General features: G+C 37.9%; 1 protein-coding gene across 2 annotated transcripts; it reads left to right on the forward strand.

The window, feature by feature from the left end:
• Window positions 1–329: 329 nt before the first annotated feature.
• Window positions 330–26,552, forward strand: LHX8 (LIM homeobox 8; the record flags this gene model as incomplete). Of its 2 annotated transcripts, none has more annotated exons than XM_079697065.1 (9): window positions 330–410; window positions 2,406–2,492; window positions 2,891–3,049; window positions 6,860–6,981; window positions 9,070–9,290; window positions 9,838–9,941; window positions 14,491–14,586; window positions 21,078–21,261; window positions 26,476–26,552. In XM_079697065.1, the coding sequence occupies 9 exons, from the start codon at window positions 330–332 to the stop codon at window positions 26,550–26,552; spliced, it is 1,131 nt and encodes a 376-aa protein (XP_079553191.1). The 2 variants fall into 2 exon arrangements, with proteins under 2 accessions (XP_079553191.1, XP_079553192.1); XM_079697066.1 differs by having other exon boundaries at window positions 26,480–26,526.
• Between the last annotated feature and the right edge of the window lie 570 nt (window positions 26,553–27,122).

Consider the following 27,122-nt stretch of genomic DNA (forward strand, 5'->3'; position numbering starts at 1 on the left):
GGTGAGGCTATTCCTCCAGGAAAAGACTTTTCCCCCACACCCTCTTCCCTCCCTTCATGTAAGGTTCCACCCTCTGGAAAACCAAAACTCTTTTTTTCCTTTTCCTAGAGGGACAGACCTCAGTGAAGTTGGGAAACAATCTTAAGAGCAGTGCATCAGAGTCTTTACGGTCACAGCGGCCTCTTTGGACGAAGACTTGTAGCATTCTTTCTCTTCTAGGTGTCAGCTTTTATTAGTGCGCTGGGGCTGGGGAGGCGGGCCAGATCGGCAGACACGGACAGCCTCTGACCCTCTGGAGTTGGTATGTGATAAGCAGCCCTAGCAGTGCCATGTATTGGAAAAGCGAGCAGATGTTTGTGTGTAAACTAGAAGAAAAGGACGTGCCGGAGCTGGCAGTTCCTCCCGAGAAGGTGAGCGACCCGACGCCTGGCCAGACCAGCTGAATCGCAGTTTCCTGCGAGCTGTTTGCGCTCCTAAATGAGGTTCAGAAATTACCTGTAACGGCCTCATCTTCAAACCTGGCAGTTTTTTTTTTTTTTCCCTTACGTAGTAGCGTTAGTCAGTAATCATTGCCTCCCCTCCCCACAAGCTCACTTAACCTGAGGCCATGGAGACCGTAATTTGGGAGACGAAGCCTCAAGCCTAAGGCGCTCTCGGGTACATGTGAGTCGTGCTTTTGTTGTGTTTGCAGTGGTGAAAGGGCGGTCGGGAGAGTGAGTCGGGAGGTCCAGGCGGCTGTGGGGTGGGAAGGAACAGAGGCGCGGCTTCCCTCTCCCAGCCGCCGGCGGATGCTTGCCGGCCCTAAGGAGCTCCTCTGGCCGTAGGGCGGTCCGCGCTGCCGCGGCCCCACAGCGAAATAAAAGCAGACGTGGCTCCTGGAAGGCCTCTGGATCCTATGGCGGGCTAGGAAGGCCATTTTACTTTAAAAAACCGAAAGAAGCCAACCCCAGGGCTCTCGAGTCACACCATTCTTCGAGAAGATGGAGGGAAACTGACAAACTCTCACCTAACTCTGGAGGCAGGAGCCGCGGCGTATCTCGCGTTTTAGGTTTGAAAATCATCTGCAGCCTGTTTGAGCGCCTCCGCCGGACCCGCACTGGGCACCGCTGACTTTGTCTTCGCGCCGACGCTGGCGGGGAACACTCGGCGAACTCGGGGCTCTTCTGCCTAAACTCTTTGTGTCTGTGGCGCTGGGTCCCGAGTAGGGAGCGCACCCGAGGGTCCCGGCGGAGAGCCCGAGGGACCGGGGGGCTCTGACAGTATCTCTTCTGGTGCTACCAGAGTGAGGGAAAGAGGGAGGCGAAGAGACAAATGCAGAAGTGTGGGCCGTTCGAGTTCCGGGACCCCCCCCGCCCCCCAAGCTAGAGTTTCCGTAAACGAAGGCAGAAAAAGCCCAGAGCGGCTGCGTTTTCGTTTAAGAACAAAACTCCTACAAAGGCTTGGAAACACTTGAGTAATGCGCGTTGTTGCTTTAAAACATTTTGACCGAGGTTGGGTGAGGTTTTTTTTTTCTTTTTTTTTAATGACACAAATTAAATTCAGCTGGATATTTTCCATTATTCGACCCGCTTTTTGCGCTAGCTAAAAATAATCCTTTAGTAGCTCAAATGTTGACTTACCGAGCAATAAGTGGCAATTTACACCTTAAAGAAACGAGTATAAATCACTCGCAGCTCTAATTACTGTAAGTTTACGAAAGAGCTGCTGGCTCGGTTTAATCTGAAGCATTTTCATTCAAATTATCATCGGAACAAACACCAGGCTTCTTAAATCCCGCTGTAATTAGCTTTCAAGTATCCTATTAAACCTCTTCACCTTTCGGGCTATCCAATTCAAAAAGCCCCCTTTTAAAAATATATATGTGTCTTGCTCTTTTAATTGAGGCTATTAAAGAAATCAAGTTCCTACCCCCACCCCCTCCTCAAATCCTCTTTTCTTCTCTCCCACTTCACCCCACCCCCATGCACCCCCTTTAGCCGGGTGATCCCCGCTCCGCTGTGATTGACGTCTAGAAAGAAACTGCTTTGTGCCGGGATGATTGTTATTAACTTGTTACCCCCGGCAGCGGGGCGGGGAACCGACGTACTACGGTGAGCGCGGGGACCCGGAGCCCCGAGAGGGCGGCCGCGCGCCGGGAGAGCCCTTGGTGCTCCGGTGGCCGCCTAGTCTCGCGCTGAGGCTGCGCCGCCGCCGCCGCCCGCTGCCTGCAAGGGAGGCTGCGTCGGCGTCGGCTTGCCAGGCGCGCGCGGGCCCAGGCGCCCAGACGGCTGCACGTGCGGCCCGGAGCGCCGTGGGCCTTCATTAGCCCGCCCCGCGTGCGGAGAAGCTGAAGCTCTGGGCCGCATGTGCCGGCTCTGAACTTCTCGTCTCTGTTCCTCCCCACTTCCCCGCCCTCACCTCCTCAGTGCCAGGGGCTCATGTCGGAGGAGTGCGGGCGGACTGCAGCCCTGGCGGCCGGGAGGACTCGGAAAGGCGCCGGGGAAGAGGGACTGGTGAGTGGGTAGGGACCCGGGTGGTGGCGAGCCGGGCCGTGGGGAGGCAGCCCAAGGACGAAGGGCTGCTGTCCCCGCGCTCCTCCCCGGGCGCAGTTGGCCCCTCGGGGAGCGGGTGGAGAGGGGTTCTGGGGCGGGGGGAGAAGCTGAGCCAGTGTGGCGGGCTGCGCAGGGCCGCCAGGCGCCCCAGGTCCTTGAGGTCAGTGGTCTGCAGCCCCGGCGGGGGCGTGGTGGGAGCATGGACCCGAGGGGAGAGGGCGAGAAGCGGGACCTCAGGAACTGAGGGTGGTTTGGGGTAAGGGAAGGGAGGCTGTGAGGGAGCCCCCGTGGGTCTGTGGGATGGGGAAAGAAGGAGGGGTCTAGAACCGCCTGAGACCCCGCCTCGTGGCTTCCTGCAGGTGAGCCCCGAGGGAGTGGGGGACGAGGACTCGTGCTCTTCCTCGGCCCCACTGTCCCCGTCGTCCTCGCCCCGGTCCATGGCCTCGGGCTCCGTCTGCCCCGGCAAGTGTGTGTGCAACAGCTGCGGCCTGGAGATCGTGGACAAGTACCTTCTCAAGGTAGGGCGGAGCCGCGAGGCCCAGGGGCAGCGGGGTTCCCCGGGAGCTCTGGGAGAAGAGAAAAGTTTATTTTCCCTCTCTTTTCACTCAAGTTCTCGCTGGAGATTGTAGACTTTCTCAGCACTACGGCCCAGTCAGGGACAACTCATGCGGTGGGAAAGAGTGGGAGAAGAAATCTTAGAGTACCCGCTGTTGCAAAACTGCTTACGTGTGACCCATCCTGGTCTAGACATGCCGATACCCTGGGTGGATGTGCTGGAGTTAGCCACCTACTTGTAGAGGAACAGAAGTGAGGAAACGCTTACCCATTCTGGAAACAGGGTCCTGCCCGATTATTTTTACTGAGCCTTGGGTTATGGTCCCTCCACCCCCAATAACACCCACACGTCTGCCTGCTTATGAGGACTCCAGGTCTGTATATGTTGATCGATTTCCCCTTTTCAGTGTCTCCTTTGGTGAGAACCATTGTCAAGTGCCTTAAAGGGTAGGGTCTTTTCTGGATAGATATTTTACAGTCTTATGTTTATTTACACTAACCTGAGGCTTTTCCAGAGTAATAGTTCGTAGTAGCATTTAAATGAAAACCATTTTCAATATCTTCCTCCTCTCATTAAGGTTTAATACTTCAGGGCCACCGAATGATTTTTTTTTTAATGTCATCTTCAGTGCTTAGTGGGAAAAAATGGAAATTGATGTAAATTTATACAAAACAGAAAGAAAGAAAAATACTTGGGATGAAGTGCTTCAAGTGGTTTGAGAGTTGACTGTCTCGATTTGTTTTACTTCTCTCAAGATATTGTGGGGGAGTTTTGGAGTACAAACTCTGGCAGGCTAGTTACCCATGTCATTGCATGAAGGATCATAGTCCCTTGTGTCTTAATTCTAATACCTTGGAATTTCAATTTCAATAGCTTTTTAAAACCACTATTTAAGATAATGATCTCTCCTACACTGACTTAGTAGCAAACCAGTTCACTTTCTATTCTCCTCACCTCCCCCACCACCCCAGTTTTTCAAAAGAATTCATTATGGAGAATATGAATTCAAAAAGCAAATTAGTGAGTTTCTTTAAATTTCTCCCTTAACATACAAAGCTGCTTCATCTGGGAAGTTGGAATGATACCCTGTAGATACAACCCAGATAAAGCACCAAAAGGAGTTTTGGTGAAAACGTTTAAAAAGTGACTAATTTACTTAATTGGTGGTTGATTCTTAAAGCTGGCTTTCTCTTTAAATCTACATTCTTAACATTCACATTTCAGTGTTTCCACACCTGAGCCTTTTTGGATATTTAAAAACCATCTTTTGGATCAAAACTAGTTTCTTATTTTCAATGAGCCCTCTCAATAAGTAGCTTAATCTTTAAGAATGTTTCTGATGGATCTATAATGGATCCACTACACAGCAAAGAGGATAAAGAAAAAAGTTATTATAAAGTGACTCAACATATCCTCTGAAATAGATAAAATCATTTCTAGTGTTCATCTTTTATATGTTAACATATGTTTATGTTATATATTTGTATTGTATAAAATAATCTAAGTTATCTGAAGAGTCTTTTAAAGCTTTCCTTTGTAGCTTTCCTTCCTCAGTGAAGTCTTCTACGTACAGTCTTAGTCCACCCCTTTTTGTACATATTAATATATGTACAAGAAAACTAGCTGCTGCTTATTATATAGGAAACTAGTTCTAACAAAAGTTTGACACTTTATGATTAAAAACTGAGATCTTAACTTTTTTGCCCCCATTTTGTGTGCTTATTCTTCCAGATAAGTTTGAATTCAATTTGAGTCACTGGTGAAAAATAATTGTTAGACCTAATAGAATATTTGAGGGTATAACTGTTTAATATAGAAAAACACCATATTGTGAGGCAAGTTACATGGAGTTAGAACAAAAAAAATGAGAGGAGTTAGATGCATCTGTTGCCCCATCTAATACTTCAGTGCCCTGTCGTTTGAGTGATTTTTTTCTGGCTTGGTCCTATATATGTATACATACAGAGATTGGATCAATGCTAGCCATCAGGAAAGGTTTATAGTCACCAGAATTTTCTCTGTTCACCTTACTTTCATCTCTGGAAAAGAAATGGAAGATGAAGGAGATTTTTTTTTTTGAGTAAACTTTGAGGAAAGGTGGCAAACCAGGCATTACATCTGGCTTTAGGGAACTAGAGAATGGCCATGACTCTGCCCTGAAGCCTGCATCTAGCCTTGCTTAAAAAAAAAAAAAAGAGCCTGGATAACATCAAAATGCAGAAGGCCTTAAACAGTGGAATACTAAAGGAAATCTGTATTTCTACACTTTAACTTAATTGGGCCTGTTTGAGGGAAAAAATAGAAAGAAAATGCATCTCTAATTAATAGGACAGCATTCACCATTGTTAATTTTTTTTATTTCGATTTCCTCAGATTTTTTTGCTATTGTTTCCTATTGCTATTTTCCCTGTTTTCTTGTATGGTGAGCATGTAGTTCTTTTATAGCAAGACCAAAACTTAAAATTTCACTAAAATGATACTCTCATTAGTGCTTTGGAAAGAGACACATAACTGTAATTAGAAGCTAGTGAAACTTTCTTCAGCTTCGAAGGACCCTTTATATTTCATATCACAGAAAAATATGTTGAACAGTAGCTCTAATATAATAGAATCATTGGACAAGATAGTCTTTATTATGAAATAGTGTAGCAAAAGCTGTATTTCACAATTTCTCATTTTTCCAATTTCCTAATTCTTATATTAGGCATTAGATCCATTTGTAGAGTATAAATGGTGTTTTTGCATCATTGCCATTCTTTTAAATGAAATTTAATTAAGCATAAGCCTAGTTCTTGTGTCCATTTAACAAGAGCAAAATTTAGGAGCCTGCATTACAGGCAAATTCAATTCAATACACATCTTCGTTTTTGAAGGCTAAAGATGTGCCACTTATACTATGATAGTAACAGTTTAAGGTAAGGCTGTTTATGATTTGTCCCCTGATTTGACAATGTTTCATGCTCCTATATAGAATATAAAGTGCTGAGATTTATTAAATTAAATCAAAGCATTTAATGTCTTACTTCCTGAAGTATAAATGGCAAATAGTTGGGTGCCTTTTTAGAACCGCTTATAATAGATTTATTTTTTTCCTCTAGTAACCAAATCATTAAAGTAAGGTTACCAATGCTTTATGTTTTGATTATTTAATGTTAGACAGGAGCCAGGGCTTTGGCCATTTCAACATTTATATCTACCTTAGGAATTTCTGTTTTGTAAGTAAAATGGATTGCCTGGCTTCTTTACACGGGTAAGTATTTCTTACAAAGCTTCTTTTCCATTTTCTTTCTCACTTTAACTAAAAAGTAGATTGAGAAGGGATGTGGCTTGAATTCTTCAGCTACCATGTTTCATGGTGGGAAGAATTTGGTCAAGGAAAAAAATATAAAACCAGTATGTAGGACTTTAAAGTGGCCAAAATTTTCCCTGTTCATAGACGTTCAATAACAAAACAAAACAAAAACAAACAAACAAAAAACCTGAATAGACATTCAATTTAAAAAAAAAAACCTGAGTTTTTTCAAAAGTATATTTAAAAAATTAAACACAAAGTGTATAATATGCTACTGTGATTTTCTGGTTGAGGTCTAAAAGAGAATATATCTAGATGCGTATTTGTGTAAATGACACCTCTTAGATAGAAACATTCAGAGCATGTGTTAAAATATTAAGGGGCCAGCTTTTAAAATTGCCTGATACAGAAAACCAATGAAGGATACTCTTAAGTGTGGTATTAGAATGGCTTCTCATCCTAACCCCTTCTTCTTCACAGGTGAATGACCTGTGCTGGCATGTTCGGTGTCTCTCCTGTAGTGTCTGCAGGACCTCCTTAGGAAGGCATACCAGCTGTTATATTAAAGACAAAGACATTTTCTGCAAACTTGATTATTTCAGGTACACGGAAACTTTTTTTTTTTAGTAAGTAGATACTCCAAGAAGGTATTACACAAAGAGAATTTTGTAAATAGCCTTTCTTGTCCAGTTTTATTTACTGAAGCCCACTTTTTCTTATATAGTGGATTTCAAAATGAGAATGCTTCATATTTTTGAGGTATAATTTGTATTAAAACAAATAAAATTAGCATGCTTATGTGTTTTAGGAACTCAGTATACAAAAATTAATTTTAAATAATTATTTCCACTTTGGCAAATGAAAGTTTTAGGTATTAAAAACAGGGAACTTTCTTTGCTGTGCAGAGATATAAAGTATGAAATATAAGATGACTTATATTATAACAAAGCCCTTTGTTCAGGGGGAGTAGCAAGACGAAAATGAAGTAATTATGGGGGAAAAAATCAAGGTTTTGTTGTGCTTTTTCCAGTTTACTATAGAATGACCCCTCGTAATATACCTATAAAATGCCAGCAGTTTGGAAACTGTGATTAAACCATATTATTCAGAAGAATTGACCATTCCAGTATCGGAAATACACCAAGTCTAATTACGTATTCTGTCTAAAACTCCTGTTTCTTTTGTCCGTTCTTTGATCTTTGTTTTGTGAGACTGTATTTGCCTAGGATATTAAATGTAACATTTTCTCCACATGGTCTCTTTATAATAGTTTAAATGTAAAGTTTCTTCTAAGATAGCTATCCATTAAGAATTAAATTCTATCTCGAAATTGAAATCATCCTTAAGCATGACTTTTTAAAATTATCACATTTTTTCCCTATTTGCATTTCCAAACGAAGAAGAATGTTCATTGTGAAATTGGGAAGTTAATAGTACATACTGAAGTTTGTAATACTAATTATGTTATTTATACTCAATTTCAAAAACTGATTTAAGAGAATTTAGTGATTGATTTGAATAAAATTGCTAGGTAATTTAAAGCACTTCATGAAATCCAGAGTCCTTTATTTTATAAAGTCATAGAATTTTATAATTACCCAAAACATATATTTCTCATCAGGTTTGCTCTCTGTTTCCTCAAAAATAGTAGCAGTTTGCCTCCTCTTTCACTTAGGATATGCTAATCTTAATTTTTTTTTTTTTTGGTAATTTAAAGCCCCTTGAAATGTTTGGTTTCAGAGACTTATTGAAAGTCTAGTTCTTCAGGATTTTTTTATACTTCATATTTTATTCTGAAATTTATTTTTATGATTCAGTTTTTCAGATTAACTTAAAAACTGGCAATACCTCTAAAGATATGTTAAGGAATAGACACAGACACATATACTTATCTAGTTTAATGTGGATATGCCAGGTTATGACTGCAATTGTGGTAGGAGATATGACAGAGAGTGTCTGGTCACTAGGACTGAGAGAAAAAAGAAATCTTTACATCTGGCATTTTGTTAAGATTAACTTGCATTTAATGTCCAGATATGTGTCTAAAAGTTTTAGGTAGTATTTCCCCTCCTCTTGTGGATGGTATTGCAACAGCTTGTTCACCAAAGGAAACATTTCTGAGTTTTCCTTCACTAAGGTTTCTGAGATTTCCTCACACCAAAGTGAACAATTTCTGTTCTATTCATTCTTTGATAATATCAATTTAAAATGTTTTAACTTTAAAAAAATGTTTAGAGCATTTTCTAATTATCTCAACTAGGTTTTAAGACGTCATTATTTATATCTTCAGTGGTATGCTTTTGTATTTTTAGGTTTCAGTATCGAGTGTGTGTGTGTGTGTGTGTGTTATGTTGAGTCTCTAGGTAATTTATAAATGCACTGATATTTGTTACAAGAAGGATACTGAAACTCCTATGTCATTTATTTTAAAAGAAAAAAAATCCTTTTCTCCTTTAGAGTAACAATGAGAAGTTTTTGTTTTATAAACAGGTTTGAATTATGATCCCATCTCAAGTCTCGATTGTGTACCATATGACTTTTAAAAAAAATAATTGATTCCTGTTTCCTTTTCAAAAGATTTAAATACTTGGGTTAATCCAATGAGTAAATAATGTGTTAATTTAATCTTAGACTGATGAATATCTCACCAAGCATTAAAATCTTCATCTCCCACCCTTCTATTTATGTAGAAGGTATGGAACTCGCTGCTCTCGTTGTGGGAGGCACATCCATTCTACTGACTGGGTCCGGAGGGCCAAGGGGAATGTCTATCACTTGGCGTGCTTTGCCTGCTTTTCTTGCAAAAGGCAACTTTCCACAGGAGAGGAGTTTGCTTTGGTAGAAGAGAAAGTCCTCTGCAGAGTGCATTATGACTGCATGCTGGATAATTTAAAAAGAGAAGTGGAAAATGGTAAATATATACTTAAAATACTTTTGAATCTTTTGGGACAGTGAACACAGGGACAATAACGATTTTTCCTAAGGTCGTCTTAAAGCATTACTTTGTGCAGTGTAATTGTGGTGAAACTCATTAAGCCCTCTACTGTTAGTGATGGTCTCCATCTGTTTATTTACAAGAAAAGCCATGGCATATGTATTCGCCTTGTGCCATATTCTCAGGAAGCAGCCTTGAGTTTAGGGTTCTGTTTTGCTTTTTGTAACCATTTGTTTCCTTGTATTTGCCTTTGTAAGGATGAGCCTTAGATGTGCACTTCCAAATTGGTGCACTTTTGACTAAATATACAAGCCTACAAATGGAATATTGTTTCCACAGTATGTTTCTAGTATGTTCTGAAACTTAAGGGATTTGGCAAGCTAGAAGATGTATACAGTTTCATACCAAGCCAAGAGATGCAAGAAACCTATTATTGTATGATTGTTCATACAGCAACCTATTATTGTATGATTGTTCATATAGCAACCTATTATTGTATGAATGGTGTGTTTTTTAAATGCAGGTAATGGGATTAGTGTCGAAGGCGCCCTCCTCACAGAGCAAGATGTCAATCATCCAAAACCAGCAAAAAGAGCTCGAACAAGCTTTACAGCAGATCAGCTCCAGGTAGACATGACAATGAATTTGAGTTTTTGAAGCCCTTCCCCACCTAAAAAAAAAAAAACAAAAAACCCCCACCAAACCCAAACTAACAAAGCCAAACAAAAAACAATCTCTATGCTGTCTTAAAACATTTTTGTTTTCAGAAAGGTTAGCCTATGCTTTTTGTGAAAACTAACTTGTTAGATGTACGAAAACATTGCCCTAAATATTGTTTATCAATATTTCGAGAGTCAGGATGTGATATGAACTCGTCATTCAAGTTCGTCTCCCTGGGGTCTGTTAGCATTAACATCAAAGTGGAAACAAAATGTTGATCTGTTCTGACTTCCTGATAAAAATTACTTTAACCCAGGCATTTACATTACTACATGTAATTGAGCTAGAAGATAAAATATTTGGGGACTCTTAACAGAAAGAGACGCTCAGTATGTAGGTCTGTGGGACACTAATGTGTTCATCTTTTTAACAAACCACATTGAGTCTTTTAATGGACAAGATTGTACATTTTCTGAGTAGGAAAGAATTATCAAGTAGACCCTTCTTGTTTTTAAAGAGGGTAGAGGGAGTAATTCTATAATTTGATGCTAAAGGTTCATTATGTTCCCTGAAAAGGGAAGGATTATCTTCAACTTAGTTGCCCTTAATATAATTGTCATAAGTTCTGGTTATACAAATTGTCTTGAAAGTAATGAAATAATTACTCCTTGCTTTATATTTAAGTCTACGCATACAATGATTCTTTCTGGCATTTTTTTTCAGATAAAGAAATCACATTTTCTAAAAGGTTAATGTGACTGAAGTACTTGTTTTATGTTAAGGAGAGGTAACATCTGTAAAGCGCCTACCATGTATGGCTGGGTGCTTTACACATAGTATCCATCTTAGCTCAGACTTGAAAGGATATTTATACAATGTTAAGAAATGAAGGTAATATTTTGAAAACTCACTTATAGTATTCTAATACTTGGCAGTATTTAAGATGAATGCAGTAAAAGAGAGAATTTTTATTTTGAGAATGATTAAGAAAGAAGCCTTGATATGACACAAATATTCCAAGGGAACTTAATGGCATTGGAAGCAATCTAGCATTAAAATCTAGATCTATTCTAAAAAATTTCCAAAAGATTGTTTTTGATTTCTTAATTTAGGCATAGACTGCATGGTCAGTAAGTAGGAAATGAAAGATAAGGCAGTTGAAAGAGATATCTGTTTGAACCTTGCTTTTCTGAGTGCCTCATTTGGTTGTAATGAAGATCACCTAAAGCCCCAGGTTAGGAGATATGAATAACTGTGGGAGATCTGGCAGCAAAATACCCAGTAGTTAAAAGGTGTCTGAGTTAAAATATAATCTCTAATATAAATATGTTCTGTTTATAAAGTGGGCTGTTTCCATGAAAGCCTGGCTATAACTTTAATAATCATAAGGCTGATAGCTTTAGTTCAATATAAACATTTATTAGTAAAAGGATAACTGTGAAAATTTGAAAACACTTTAGGTAGATATACAATCTCATATAGGAAGATAGAGGCACTAATTAAATAGAAAGGGAATAATATTTGTGGGGGTCTTTGTATACCAAGTCTTATGCCAGACATTTTCTCTACATTATCTTCTTTTATCTCTTAAAATTCGTTGATATAGGTAGCCTCATCCAAGAAGTGTAGGGACTCCCCCAGGGCAGACCACCAAGGGAATGGCAGAGAAGAGATTTGGACCCTGCTCCCCAAACCTCTGGTCTTTTCATTTTGCTTGGCCTCCCAGGAGACCATGAGTAGAACCGTGCCTTAACAAAACTCCACTTAATGGCAGTGTCAGCTAAAGCAAGAGTGAGATTCTGAATCTTGTAGATAGCCTTATAGTTTTAAATTGCAAATGTGCATAAACTATTTAAGCTATGCATTATTATATGAAAATGTATCTGAATCATGTTTTAAAACTTTATATCAGAATCATAGGTTTTTATCAAAGCATGTTCTCATTTATTGAGTATTTATTAGCATCTATCTGTGCCAGGAATGGCTGAAACAAATGAGACACAATCCTTGTCCTCAAGTGTTCTTTGTAGCTTAGGAATCTAGGATAAGTTGAATCATTATATTCTGCCAGAACCTCTAATAAATCAGGCAGTGTACCTCATTGTCAAATTGTCCTACTTTTCAGACAGCTGAATATATTTAAGTAGTGCTTGAATTTAGCAAAACAATAAAATATAGGTGATCAGTAAGTCAAGACTATTCATAGACAACCTGGTTTGGACTTATAAGACTTAAAATGGGAGAAACAAACAAATTTCCCAAATTCTTCTTTAGAAGCTTATGGGAAGAAAAAATAGTTTGACTTTCAGAATAGAGTACTATTTTGTGTTACCAAAAATATTTCAAATATTGTCTCATTTGTATAAATTGTATTTTAAAAGTTCCGGCAATACTATGGTTTGCTTATTGTAATTGGAAGTATTTGCTCAATGATTATTAATGTTAAACATGCCAGGGTTAGCACCTACTTTAATCTACTTTCAGATCAAGTTGGTCAGCTGCTACTATGCAGACTCCTCACATTTCTGGTAGACATTCTGGCCTTAAAATGATGTGTCTACAGAGGCTTGCTCCTTGACCATGTTAAAAGAGCTCAGAAAAGGAGTAGGGTGGGTTTTGGCATCATTAGTGACCAGAGAGTAATGAAACCAAGTTAAAATTAAAAGGGTTCTTTTGTGAGACTAAACACTGATGAACACATCTTACTTTTCCTTTAGCATATTCCAGCTTTAAACCATCAGTGTTGATTTAAGTTTTCCTTTATTCCTTAATGAGAAATTGCTTTAGTAAATGTAATTTACTTCCATTATTAAACTTGTGAATTTGAAATGCATTTGTGAAAACCATGCTGTTTTTGTTTTATAAATTATCAATAATGGCCTTACAAACAAATCTTCAAATATCTGTTCAGCTTTTCTGCTTGAAAAATTAAAAAACAAAGACATAATTAATTTGTTCATTCTGTTTTCTCTTTGGGATGTTACATGTTCAACTACGTATAAACACAACTCTGTTTGCACATGAAGATATTAAAGTTAACACGTTTGGAGTAGGAGAGGAAGAAAGAAGTGAGCTGGGCGAGATTATAAACTTTTAGGCTTATTCTGCCCACTTTTTTTAAAGCAAAAATACATGTGCTGTTTACAGCGAGTGTGTGGACAAGTGTAGTTGGATAGGAAGCCAGGAATACCTTATTCTGGAAGAGTCACTGTCAGCGAGAACTTAACTGAAAAAAATTATATAATTTGTAAACTTCATAAGGTTTCCTGGAACAACATCGGTCTTATTCTCCACACTATCTTCAGATTTTCCTCACATTGTCGAGGTTCATCCCATCACAAAGTCTTCACTGTGTGACAGGAAGGGGGATTAACTCCTGCGGATATGAAGAATAAGACAGTCCCTTTGCCCTCAAGAAACTCACTATCTGCTATGGAGAGCTCGACTTGCTAACACATTAGTTAGCTACCCAGTGACAAGTGCAGTGGCAAAAGATAGCATTATTTGAGGAGCATAGTGGAGAATGCAGTTAATCTTACCTCCTGGAAATGGTGTCAAGGTCAGCAGGACTTAAGGTCATTAGGTAGATTACCCCCATCACATGCCCACAGACATGCACAATCATGTTGGGTGCCAGACTGCCCTTTCTCATTCTTATAATACTTTCTTTATATTTTATAATACTTCCCTCTATTGACTTTTAAGTAATAAAATTCAAATATCCCACTTGATTTCCGTGATCTCCTTTTCTGAAAGAATCCAAAGCCCTTGGCGTGTGCTTTTATTCTGGTACTCCTCCTCCCTCCCCCCATCCCAACTCCTCACCTCTCACTTTAGCTTGTATTGTTGCTAATTATTGGCATGGGTATATCTTCTCCTAGGAAGTTGAGACCAGAATCACTTGGGAGCTTTTCCATCTATAAATGTTAGATCTCAGAAAATTCTTATTCAGTGGGCTGATGGGTGTCTCTTTTTAAGATCCCAGATGTTCCTTTGCATAAAGCAAGTGCTCAAAACAATTAATGATGGAGTCATTACAATTAAGTGGAATCCATCTGTTGCACTGTCTACTTTTGCACTGATAAAAATTGTGGTAGGGGCCTTGAACCTGTTTTGCTCAGTAGAGGCTGAAGATAAAAAAAATATTTTTTAAGTTTTTTAATGCTAGCAATTTTTAACAAAATGGAAAAAATAGTAAAGAGACTTATACTATTATGCATTTTATTTGTGGGTTGTCAGAATGGAAGAAAAGATGAGCTTATTTTTAACAGCATAGTTGAGAGACAAGTTTTTATGTTGAAATAGATTTTTTTAAAGATTTCAACATAGCAACTTGTGCATAAATGTACACAATATGCATTCTTTTTTTATACATACTTCCCCATATTGATTTTCAGGTAATAAAATGCAAGTATCCCATTTTCTTGTGCATGTCTTATCTCTCCTGTCATCAAAATGCATAAGATTGAGCTTCTTATTTTTAGCTATTTACTACCTGCACTTTTTTAAAAAACAGGTTATGCAAGCACAATTTGCTCAGGACAACAACCCAGATGCACAGACCCTCCAGAAACTGGCAGAAAGGACAGGCTTGAGCAGACGTGTGATACAGGTGATTATTTTAAAGGTTAATCAAGAGATGTTAAAAGTTCTAGGTCTTTTTTTTTCCCCCCCCTTTTGGTATCTTGTTTATTTCACTTAGCATAATGTTCATCCAGGTTGTAACATGTATCAGTACTTCATTCCTTTTTATGGTTGGATAATATTCCAATGTATGTACCACATTTTATTTGTCCATGGACGAATATTTGGGTCATTTCCACTTTTTGGCTATTATGAATAATGCTGCTGTACATATCAGCACACAAGTATCTGTTTGAACGCTTGCTTTCAATTCCTTTAGATATATACCTAGGAATGGAATTGCTGGATCATATGGTAATTCTGTGTTTAGCTTTTTTTTTTAATAGATCTTTATTGGAGTATAATTACTTCACAATACTGTGTTAGTTTCTGTTGCACAACAAAGCAAATCAGCCATATGCATACACATGTCCCCATATCCCCTCCCTCTTGAGCCTCCCTTCCATCCTCCCTATCCCACCCCTCTAGGTCATCGTAAAGCACCGAGCTGATCTCCCTGTGCTATGCTGCTGCTTCCCACCAGCCAACTATTTTACATTCGGTAGTGTATGTATGTCAATGCTACTCTCACTTTACCCCAGCTTTGCCCTGCCACCCCATGTCCTCAAGTCCATTCTCTATGTCTACATCTTTATTCCTGCCCTGCAACTAGGTTTATCAGTACCATATTTTTTTTAAGATTCTATATATGCATATTAGCATAATGAAACAACAGACAAAGGATTAATCTCCAAAATATACAAACAGCTCATGGAGCTCAATATCAAAAAAACAAACAATCCAGTTATTGTAGGTCTTTAAAAGTGTAAATTGTTGGGGGGAGTTTTGTTTAGTTTTTTGTTGTTGTCATTGTTTGTTTTGTTTTGTGAAGAAACATCAAAGCATTAACTTGCCATTTTAGGTCTCTTCACACTCTAATCAATTTTTTTTAAACCTGATAATTAGCCTGCTTGGTCTAGGCTTCCATTTGTTGACCATTCATTCATTGCTCAGAGCAACCCTAAGGATCCTCAGGCTAAAAAGACAACTGTGGTTCCAAGCTAGATCTGGTTCTGAGGCCAGAATTTTTTTCTTCTTTTCTATTATTTTGTATGTGAGTGAGTGGGGGAGGGGTCGGCAAGAGGTGGGATATCTCTGGCCTTTGTTAAAGATCCTGGTAGAGGGAGTGATGTAAACAAAACTAGGGAAGGATGAGTTAGAGTAAATCTGTTGACAGATAAGATTTGTGTTTGCAGATTGTGGGGGATGGAATTATTGGAGCTGAACTTGGAGAGGCTGTACATGTAGAGTTCTCTTTTGAGCAGGAAGAGATTTTAGGAAGAGATTTTACGTGAGTTTAGGAAGAAAGGTCTGGTGACAGTACGTGGGAAGAATTAGAGTTGGGAGAGGCTGCATAGAGATTGACAGATTAGGAGTGATGCCCAGCAAAATAGTGATTTTTTTTGAAAAGAGATTTAACTGAGGTAGTGGCCTAGAATTCATCCGAAAACATTTTATTGACTGAACACTGATGCCAGGTACTGGATGCTAGAGAGACAAGAAAAGGACCTGGATACTGTAATGGGGAAGCAGAGAGACATCAAAGATGACTCTTAAATTTGAAGTCAAAGTATCCATGGGAATGGTGCTATTGACAGAAATATTATAGGTTGTTTTAAAAACGGGTTTGGTAGTTGGGAGGGAGTTGAATTCCCTTCTAGCTGTGATAATCAGACAATGATGGTAGCAGTTGAGCATATAAACAGGTATTTTAAAGGATGAGCAGGACTCAAACAGAGAGATCCAGTCCCATGAAATTGGGTAAGATCCTTTAGAAAGAGATCACGGACAATAAAAAGGGAAGAACGGACTTTATGGAGAGAGCTGTTTGAATTGGACCATTATAGTCAATCAAGGAATGAATCTGGTATAGAAGCATCATGGAGGACCAAGGAGTTAGGTGGGTTCAAGATGGAAGTGGTCAACTGTGTCAAGATTTTCTACTTCCCTCAGATCAGGGAAGTGGAAAATAATTTTAAATAATATTTAAGGTTAAAAAAGGTGTAAAGGTTTAATAATGCTAGTGACCATAACTATCGAGATGAAGTTCAGTGGGGAGAAAAAAGGTTAAGTCCAACACTGCACATATAATGTTTTACTTCTTAAATTGGGTGATTGGTAAACAGGTATTCATTCTTCAGTTTATTAAGCCTGAAGTATTTCATAATTAAAAAATCATTTCTACCAAGAAGTCAGTGGGAAAGACCTGATGATATTGTATCTTCTCCAAAGACCTAGATTCCCAGTGGATTTGGTTGAGTGCAGTGTAATGGGGCTCTCTGAAGAGGCAAGTCCCATGACCTCAGTATTTTTCAAATGTCCAGGGTATTGTGTTTGTTTCAGAGTGCCAAATTTTAGAAAGGGACTAACAGGGAACCAATGTGAAAAGAGTGCTCCCTTTACAGGAAGGTTAAGGTCATGAAAGTCTAGAAATTATGTGCTGGTATTAACAGCAACAGGGATATTTATCTGGAAAAAAGATCCAGAGATGGTAAGGGAAGGAATAGTATAAACAGAATAGGTGTCTTTAAACGTATGTGAAAGGCTGTCCCACAGGCAGTGGGATCAGGTGTCTGCAAGGGAATGTAGGAAAGAAACAGATTTCACTCACTATCAAGAATTTTCTCAGTATGTAAGGCTACAAAAATGGCATAGGCTACCATCGAGGTAGTGAGTCCCTGTACCTGGAAGTGAAGCTTCCTTTGTTGAGGTAGTTCAAACTTAATGGTCTGAGGTGTCCTTGTAATCTAAGACTCTATACATTCAATGACAGTGACTGCTGTAGCTAAGTCAGATTCATGATTATTATGTTTTAGATTATTTTGAAGTTGGAAGGAAAGGAAAATGGAGGGTTTTCTGAGAGCTTTTCTTATTATTTGAAGAAATAAATACCGCAGACAGACATCTGTCATGTAATTTCCAGGTATTTAGGTCACCAGTATTATGAGCAAGTTAACTTCATTTCAAGCACTAGAACTTGGAGAATATGCTGTTGGATGGTGGCTTTTAATATGTGAGGATTGAATTTAAATATTTTTGATAAGATGGCAAAGGAAGGAGTACTAGCAATTCAAATATATAGTCCGTCACAGTATTTTTGAAGGATTAACTACAGTGATCTCAAATAGTAGTCATAACCTCTTGGCCCAGCCTACTTCCTAGTATTGGGCACACTTCAGAAAAGTTAAAGAAAAGAGATTTGATTACTAGGCCTTGATTCTAATATACAAACTAGGCTACCCAAAGATTAGGTAGAAGTAATGTTCTTATACAGGGTGTAAGTACAGGTCTCACCTTTACTAGCTAAAGGCTGCATAGTGAGACATTATAACAGAGCAGATCGTCATTGAGCTGAAATCACAGAATAAAGATGGATGATTTTGCTTTTCACACTCTGCATCCAGATACAATCACTGTTCACATACCCTTTCAGAGAGGTGAATTATGAATTGTGTATCTTACAGAAACATGATAAAACATTGCTATTTCTTCCAGTCAGTGTGCTCAAAGTTCTCTTTCCATATTAAGATCTACATCATTTTTATTGCTACACATATTGAGCATAGCACAGTTTATTTAGTTTATTTCCAATTTTTTGCTATCATAAAAATGCTGTAGTGAACAACACTGTGTGTATACCTTGCACGTTTGTTCAGTAGTGTCTGTAGGATAAATTTCTAAAAGTGGGATTGTTGAGTCAAAAGATAAAACATTTTTGGGCCTTTGACTGATAGTACAAAAATCGCCTTGCAGAAAGTTCATAACTAATGTATTCTACCAGGACCTATGTGTGAAATTTCCCCTTCCCCAATGCACGTAAATCCTAAAAGCTGTCATTCTTTTACATCCTTTCCAATCTGGCAGTCAGAAAATGTCATTGTTTTCATGTATATTTCTTTTATTGTCAGTAAACCTTAACATGTGTGCTTATTTTGAAAATAAAATTTGTATTTTTTAGTGCTCTTTTCTATTGGGTTATTTATTTTCTCTTTATTGTACTGGTGTTTATTGTTTATCATAGTTAAACTTTCATAGTTCATCAGTTTCCCTTTCACTTATTTTTTCCACATAGAAATTTTACGTTGTTTTGTATTCAAATCTGTTAATATTTTTTTCTCATAGCTTTGGCTCCACCTAGAGAGTATATCAACATTGGCTTTTGTTTCCTTAAACATTTACGGTCACAATTATTTACACCTAAACCCTAATTTATCTGGAATTTACTTTTGGTTACACGTTGTAAAGTAGGGATTTTTCTATTTCTTTTCTCCCAAACTATTAGCCAGCTTCCTCTAAATCAATATTATGCCAATACTGATTTCCCAGTAATTTAAAATTCCATCTTTTTCATACATTAAATTCTCAAATTTGACTCTTTGGGTTTTCTAAGAGATTCATCTTATGCATTAGTCTTTTCTTTTGCAGAATGCCTACATGGCCTGCTTTCAGCTTATGTATTTTTCAATTTAGAACTCAAATTTTTTAAAAGAGTATGTTGCTCATAAGAAATTGTAACCCTTGTTAGAGGTTTGAAAGCAGAAGGAGGAAATTTTAAGTCAGTGAGGAGAGTCAAAAGGACTGTATTTTATTCCTGAAGCTAGGTAGTCCTCTTGTCAGAAGTTGTTTTCTGATGTCTGGAATCTTCAACTGTGTTTTGCTGTACAAGTTACATGACACTTTGTGTTTTCAAATCTCTCTCTGCTTAATTACCTGTTGATCTTTCCAAGGAGTTATTTGAATTAGCATTAAGGTAGTCATTCTACTGTTTATGTCATGCTTTCTTCATCTTTATTTACAAAGTCTGAGATTTTTAAAAATAACTGAACAGTTTCCATCCAATATATAATTTATTGGAGACATAAGATACTTTGAAGAAACTCTGGGAATCATAGCACCATGTGTTTTAGGTTATATGTAGTCCTCTGGGGTGCTTGTCTTCTGGGCACTGTCAGGGGAAAAGGCAGGTGACAGCAGTTCCTGCTTACAAGTTGGAGAATGTGTGAGTGTGTCTTCTTGGCTGGGTGGGTGACAGCAGTGGCACCTGTTAAGGAGCCTGTGGAGGAACTGTGACTGAAGACTTTGGGTAAAGTCTCTGTATAGGTACCTAAGAGTCTAACTAACGCTCCAGAAGATGGGAGAGAAGGCTGTGACTTCTCACTCCTTTTCCTTGATACATGCCTAAGCTTGTTCCTGAAATATACCTCAGGTGCTACCACTCAGCCACGTGCTCAGAGGCCATTGTATTATTGGGTTTTGTTCCTTTGGTTTTAACCCCTTGAGTTTATACTTTTCAGCCTTCTGTTTGTGAGTCCCAAGGACAAGGTGTGCCTTTTGATATCAGAGCAACTTTTTCACATAAATCTTTTTTGTAGCTTCCTTCTGTTCCATGTTATTCAGCCCTGATTCCCTAGTGCCGTCAAGTACCTACCTACCAGCCCTAGGTAGAGACTTATGCCCCTAGCCTTCGCCCCTGATCCCCAAATGTTCTTACCCTAATTTCCTTAAAGTTTTTATCCCTCCACTTCTCTGGCTTCTTATGACAGAATTGTTCTGAGTGATAGCAAATAAATGCTATAATATTTTAATAGAGAAACACTCTGTAGGCAAGTTTTATCTAAGAGCAGAGAGTTCAAATGCACGTAGCTTAGATACTAGAAGCATTCTGGGCAGTCTAGCCTTACTTACCCTGACCTGCACGTAAAACTCTGCTTACCCAGAATATGCTTCCTTTATTTCTGTGATAAAGTGGATGACAGGCTGGTTAGCTCTTTACATTTGGTGAACTGTTTCACCAGTGGATGTGTTTGTTATTTTCTTCTGCTTAAAAATCACTAGTTGTTTCTTATTATAAGCCTGACCTTAACCTGTTTCTTAGAGAATAGCCTATGTATTTACTAAGAGAAATTGAACTCAGCAGGTTACAGTGTGACTGGAATAACTGAATCAAGAGGTTTGTAGAAAGCTTTAAGCTCTCAGTAGGGATTTTAGTCATTTGAAAAAAGATTTAAAATAAGTCCAGCAGGTGTCTGAGAATACATTTAGTAGTGCATTTTTAAAAATTTTCTGATGAAAGGGCTTTTTCTGTTTTCCTTTTTTGTCCCAAATGCCAGTAGTAAAACCAAGGAAACTTCTCTGGAATTTTGAATCCCTTACCCCATTTTTATTTTGGAAGATGCTGGCTCAGTATAGAATCAGTTTTTAAGTAAATCAACAAATAATTATTATTTGGGCAAAGAAAATGACCATTGATAACTGTGCAAAATTGTTTCTCTTGTGTCTACAGAATTCTTTTTTAGAAAGCTTATTTAGATTTATGCTGCACTTATATGGTAGAATGAGGTTGCATTCCTTGGTAAACTGAACTGGTAATGTACTCAACTGATAATGTGACATAGCTACATTGCTTTTCTCCTCCCTCAGGTGTGGTTTCAGAACTGTAGAGCACGCCACAAGAAACACGTCAGTCCTAATCACTCCTCCTCTGCCCCAGTCACAGCAGTCCCGCCCTCCAGGCTGTCTCCACCCATGTTAGAAGAAATGGCTTATTCTGCCTATGTGCCCCAAGATGGGACAATGTTAACTGCGCTGCATAGTTATATGGATGGTAGGTATCCTAATATTTAACAGCTGCCTCCCAAGCAATCAATTACTGGTACCTTCTAATAGTATATTATTGATATACTATTCACATTTTTAACTATTACCTCAGTAGTAGCTGAAAAATATTGTCGGGGGTGGGTGTAGTAGGGAGAAGATCTACCCAACATTCTTATTTCTGTGACTGCCTTTTAAGGGACAAGTTTAACACTCACCTTATGGCTAAAATACAAATATTGATAATGACTCATAGTGCTTGATTTTAACTTAGGAAAAATATTCTTTTTGTTTTCACCTGATAAATATTTAAATAATTTATTTTCCTATGGTCAGAGAAAGTATTCACACTCAGATTTTTAGATTGGGGTTTACTGAGTTTTGTTAAAGAAACTTTTTTATTAAAGCAAAACATGCATATAGAAAAGTGCACACATAAGTATTCAGCTTGATGAATTAATAAAATGAACATATCCATGTAAGTACTACCCAGATGAAGTACTAAAACGCAGTTAGCACCCTGGAAGCCTCTCTTATGTCCCCTCCCGATCATTATCCTCTTCCTCCAAAGTAATATTGTGTGGACTTCTAAAATCATGTTCTAGTTTTGCCTGTTTTTGAGCTTTATATGAATCGAACCATGCAGAATGTATTCTTGTGTCTCACTTCCTTCAACTACAGTGTTTGTGAGATTCATCTGTATTGTTGCAAGAATCAGTGATATGTTTGTTTTCATTGTTATACAGAATTCCACTGTAGGAATATACCACAATCCACTTTAGGGTTGATAGACATTTGCGTTATTTCCAGTTATGTATATGCTGCTATGGACCTTATTGTACATGCATTTTGGTGCACATTAATTCACAGTTTGATTTGGTATATACCTGGGAGTAGAACATAGGGTCCTGGCTACACATATGTTCAATTTTAGTTGATTCTGCCAAAGAGTTTCCAATAGTGGTTGAACCAGTTTACACTGAGACCAACAGCACATGAGAGTTCAAGGTGCTCCACATCCTCGCTAACACTTGGTATGGTGTGACTTCTTAATTTAGCCAATTTAGTTGTGTAGTGTTATCTCATTATTTTCATTTGCTTTTCCCTCATCACTGATGAGACTGAGCATTTTTTCATTGGGCATTTGTATATCCTTTTTGTGAAGAGCTTATTCATGTCTTTTGCTTGTTAGTCTATTGGCTTGTCTGTTTTGTTTTTCCCTTGATTTGTTCTAGTTTTGGCTATATGTTGAATATAAATAAGTTTTTTGATGATTATATGTGTTGCAGATATCTTCTATTCTGTGGTTTGCTTTTTCTCCTCTCTTAAGAGTATGTTTAATTGAGCACAAGTTCCTAATTTTGATGTAGTTCATTTCATCAGTTTTTTTCCTTCATGGGGAGTGCTTTTCTTGTGACCTGTTCAGAAATTGTTCCTACTCAAAGATAATGAAGATATTTCTCCTATGTTATCTTCTAGAAATTTTGTTAAATTTGTTTTACCTTTGACATTTAGACTTACAGTCCATCTACAATTGAATTTTGTATGTGGTGTAAAATAAAGAGCAAAGTTTTTGTTATGCTTATGAAAGTACCAATTTCTCAGCTGCTTTGCTGTGCCCCACTTTTCATAAATCAAGTGTCCATATAATTTATGTGTCAATTTCTGTACCCTCTGTTCTGTTTTATTGGTCTATTTATTTTTATATCAATACCTAATTGTTTTAATAATGCTAGGCCTATATTCTTGATATCCAGTAGTCCAACCTTGTCCTACTTTGCTGTTTATTTGTATTGCCATAAATTTTTCCACCAGAAAAGAGAAAACAATTGAGATTTTGATATAATCTATTAGATCCGTTTGTAGGAAACTGCTATCTTAATAATATTGTCTTCCATACCATGATCTTAGTCTGTCTTTCTATTTATTTAGGTCATCTTCAAATGCTTTCTTATATTCTAGAGTTTTCTGTTTAGTAATCTTGCACATCTTTTGTTAGGTTTATTCATAAGTTTTTGTTTTGATGAAGTTGTAAATGGTTTTTCCTCTGTATGTGGAAATCTAGGTTGGCAGTTGTTTTCTTTCAACACTTCGGCAGTATGAATTACATTGTCTTCTTGCTTCCATTGTTTCTGTTGTTTGGAATATAGATAGTTAATTAACTTGATACCACTTATTGTTGAAGTCAGCTGTTGGTCTTATTCTTGCTCCTGTAAAAGTGAATCTCTTTTTTTCCCCAGCTTTTCTCTTTATGTTTGGTTTTCAGTTTTAGTATAGTGTGCCTAAATATGCTTCTTGAATAAGTAGTTTGATGTATTTCACTATGCAAAAGGATCAGATTTTGTCTCTTCAACTATGGTTTCTACTCTTATTGAAAAAGTCCATATTTTCCAGCATTTTGACCATCCATGTTCCAGTCTAGATATTCTTCTGACCTATCTTCCAGTTCACTAATTCTCTCTCTGCCTATACTGTAAAACTCATCCACTGAGTTCTTAATTTCAGTTATTGTGTTTTCAATTTTTAGAATTTCCATTTCATTCTTTTATATAGTTTCCACTTCTGTGCCAGAATTATCTATTTTATCACTTTATTCCTTAACAAAATTGTTATATTAATTATAGTTACATTAAGGGACATATCTGACAACTCCAGTATTTTGTGGGTCTGTTCTATTGTTTTTTCCTCTTTGTTTTCATTCAAGTCATGTCTTATTTGCCTTGTTGTTTTTTATTGCACTTCAGATGTTAGGTATGAAAACTAGAAATAATTTGAGGCTCTGGTTAATATCTTCCACCAGAGAGGATTTAGTTTTGCCTTTGGCAGGCAGTTAGGTCAGAGTAAGATCAACTTAATCCAATCAGGCATCAGTCCTCACAAGGGCTGGTGTATTTCAGGGTCACTACTCCTTGGAACTAGCCTTTTGGGATCCCCCCGAAAAGCTTACATTTTGTTTTGTTTTGTGTCTGTCATTTTTTTTTGAATTTTATTTTATTTTTTTTTTTATACAGCAGGTTCTTATTAGTCATCCATTTTATACACATCAGTGTATACATGTCAATCCCAATCTCCCAATTCATCACACCCCCACCCCCTCCCCATGCTGCTTTCCCCCCTTGGTGTCCATACGTTTGTTCTCTACATCTGTGTCTCAATTTCTGCCCTGCAAACCGGTCATCTGTATTGTTTTTCTAGGTTCCACATATATGTGTTAATATGCGATATTTGTCTTGCTCTTTCTGACTTACTTCACTCTGTATGACAGTCTCTAGATCCATCCACATCTCTAGAAATGACCCAATTTCATTCCTTTTGATGGCTGAGTAGTATTCCATTGTATATATGTACCACATCTTTATCCATTCATCTGTCAGTGGGCATTTAGGTTGCTTGCATGACCTGACTATTGTAAATAGTGCTGCAGTGAACATTGGGGTGCACGTGTCTTTTTGAATTATGGTTTTCTCTGGGTATATGCCCAGTAGTGGGATTGCTGGATCATATGGTAATTCTTTTTTTAGTTTTTTAAGGAACCTCCATACTGTTCTCCATAGTGGCTGTGTCAGTTTACATTCCCACCAACAGTGCAAGAGGGTTCCCTTTTCTCCACACCCTCTCCAGCATTTATTGTTTGTAGATTTTCAGATGATCCCCATTCTAACTGGTGTGAGGTGATACCTCATTGTAGTTTTGATTTGCATTTCTCTAATACTTAGTGTTGTTGAGCAGCTTTTCATGTGCTTCTTGGCCATCTGTTTGTCTTCTTTGGAGAAATGTCTATTTAGGCCTTCTGCCCATTTTTGGATTGGGTTGTTTGTTTTTTTAATATTGAGCTGCATGAGCTGTTTATATATTTTGGAGATTAATCCTTTGTCTGTTGATTCGTTTGCAAATATTTTCTCCCATTCTGAGGGTTGTCTTTTCGTCTTGTTTATGGTTTCCTTTGCTGTGCAAAAGCTTTTAAGTTTCATTAGGTCCCATTTGTTTATTTTTGTTTTTATTCCCAATACTCTAAGAAGTGGATCAAAAAAGATCTCGCTGTGATTTATGTCAAAGAGTGTTCTTCCTATGTTTTCCTCTAAGAGTTTTATAGTGTCCAGTCTTACATTTAGGTCTCGAATCCATTTTGAGTTTATTTTTGTGTATGGTGTTAGGGAGTGTTCTAATTTCATTGTTTTACATGTAGCTGTCCAGTTTTCCCAGCACCACTTATTGAAGAGACTGTCTTTTCTCCATTGTATATCCAGTCAGGCATCAGTCCTCACAAGGGCTGGTGTATTTCGGGGTCACTACTCTTTGGAACTACCCTTTTGGGATCCCCAAAAAAGCTTACGTTTTGTTTTGTGTCTGTCACTTTTAAGGAGGACTTCTCTTCAGTGGTCCCTGATCTTTCATATTTATTCCCCACCACCCAAAGTGTAACTCCTGAAAACTTTGCTAAATGTCTCAGCCTCTCACACTCCTTTTCTTTTAAAGTTGTCACTAAACTTGTGGAGGAAATGTAGCCTCATTTTATTTCTCTCCTTCTCTGGGACTTGACTTTGCAAGTTCTCACTACCTGGGTATCTTTCAGATGCCTTCAAATAGATTTCTAAAAATGTTGTCCAGCTTTCTTAATTGCTCTTAGAGGAACATTTGGTTTGAAGCAACATAGTTCATACTGAGAGTGGAAAGTTCATTTTAAGGTTTGATTAAAGAAAAAAGCAGAGCTTGTACCATTGATGCATTTACCTATACTAGGATTAAAGTTGTGTCTGTTCACATGAATGACTGTAGTGTTGCCCAAGTCAAATGTGTTTTGATGTATGTTTAGGGAAGAGGCAGCTCAGCATTCATAAATGAGAATTTGGGGTAGGGGTCACCCTGTAGAGGCACCTTCGTATGAAAGCTAGCAACGTCTATGCAGGCAAAGCTCACGTGTTTCTAGCTGCACGGTAAAGTGCAGTGAATGGGGTATGGATGGAGGACAGTAAAGTGGCAAAAGCTTGTGACCCCAAATAAAGATTTTGGGGTAAACCATTCCTGGATTCTCATTTAATACTATACTCAGTGTGCTGAATAAGCTAATGCTCCTGCTGAGGTCAGTGGAATTAGTGTAGCTTAGTGCCCTCAGCTATAAAATCAGTAGTGAGAGAACATTGCCTTGGATTGTTTTTTGTTTGTTTTTTAAATCAGTTTTATTTACCCTACAAAACTGATCCACAAATTTCTTTCTATTTTGTAGCTCATTCACCAACAACCCTTGGACTCCAGCCCTTGTTACCCCATTCAATGACACAACTGCCAATAAGTCATACCTAATTCCTTTTTTCAGGGATAGAAATGATTAAGGATATAAACTTGTCATTTATTATGTATAAAATACCATTGAAAATATATTAATGTTAATTTTTTATTTAACATCCAAAGCATTTCCAACATCAGTTTGCTGCCCAGGTATGTATCTCTAGTTGGCCTGCAAGACACTTTTATTGATTCTTCATTTTTTTGTAAAACTTATGTTTACAAGAAGAAAACAAATCAAAACTTTTTTTTGTATTGTACGGAAATAGTTCACTCGAGTGTGTATCTGTTAATTTATTTGTCATCAAAAGAGCACTTTGCCTAAAAGAAAGGACTGACAAGTGTGCAAAATGTTTACAATCCTTTGTGAAATTGTAGTGTATCATTAGTTTGTATCTGTAAGTTATTGTTATAAATATTACCTGTATTTTTTGTTATATACAGCTTTATACTTTGAAGCTTGTATCTGTGAATTTGCAACTGAAATTTATTTTGCCAATGTTTTCTGAATGAACTGAATAAAGCTTCTGTTGTAGCATGCCATGCAAACACATTATTGTGTTTGTGGTTGATGAACTATGGCTGTAA

This window comes from Hyperoodon ampullatus (assembly GCF_949752795.1).
Source record: "Hyperoodon ampullatus genome assembly, chromosome: 2".
NCBI lineage: Eukaryota > Metazoa > Chordata > Mammalia > Artiodactyla > Ziphiidae > Hyperoodon > Hyperoodon ampullatus.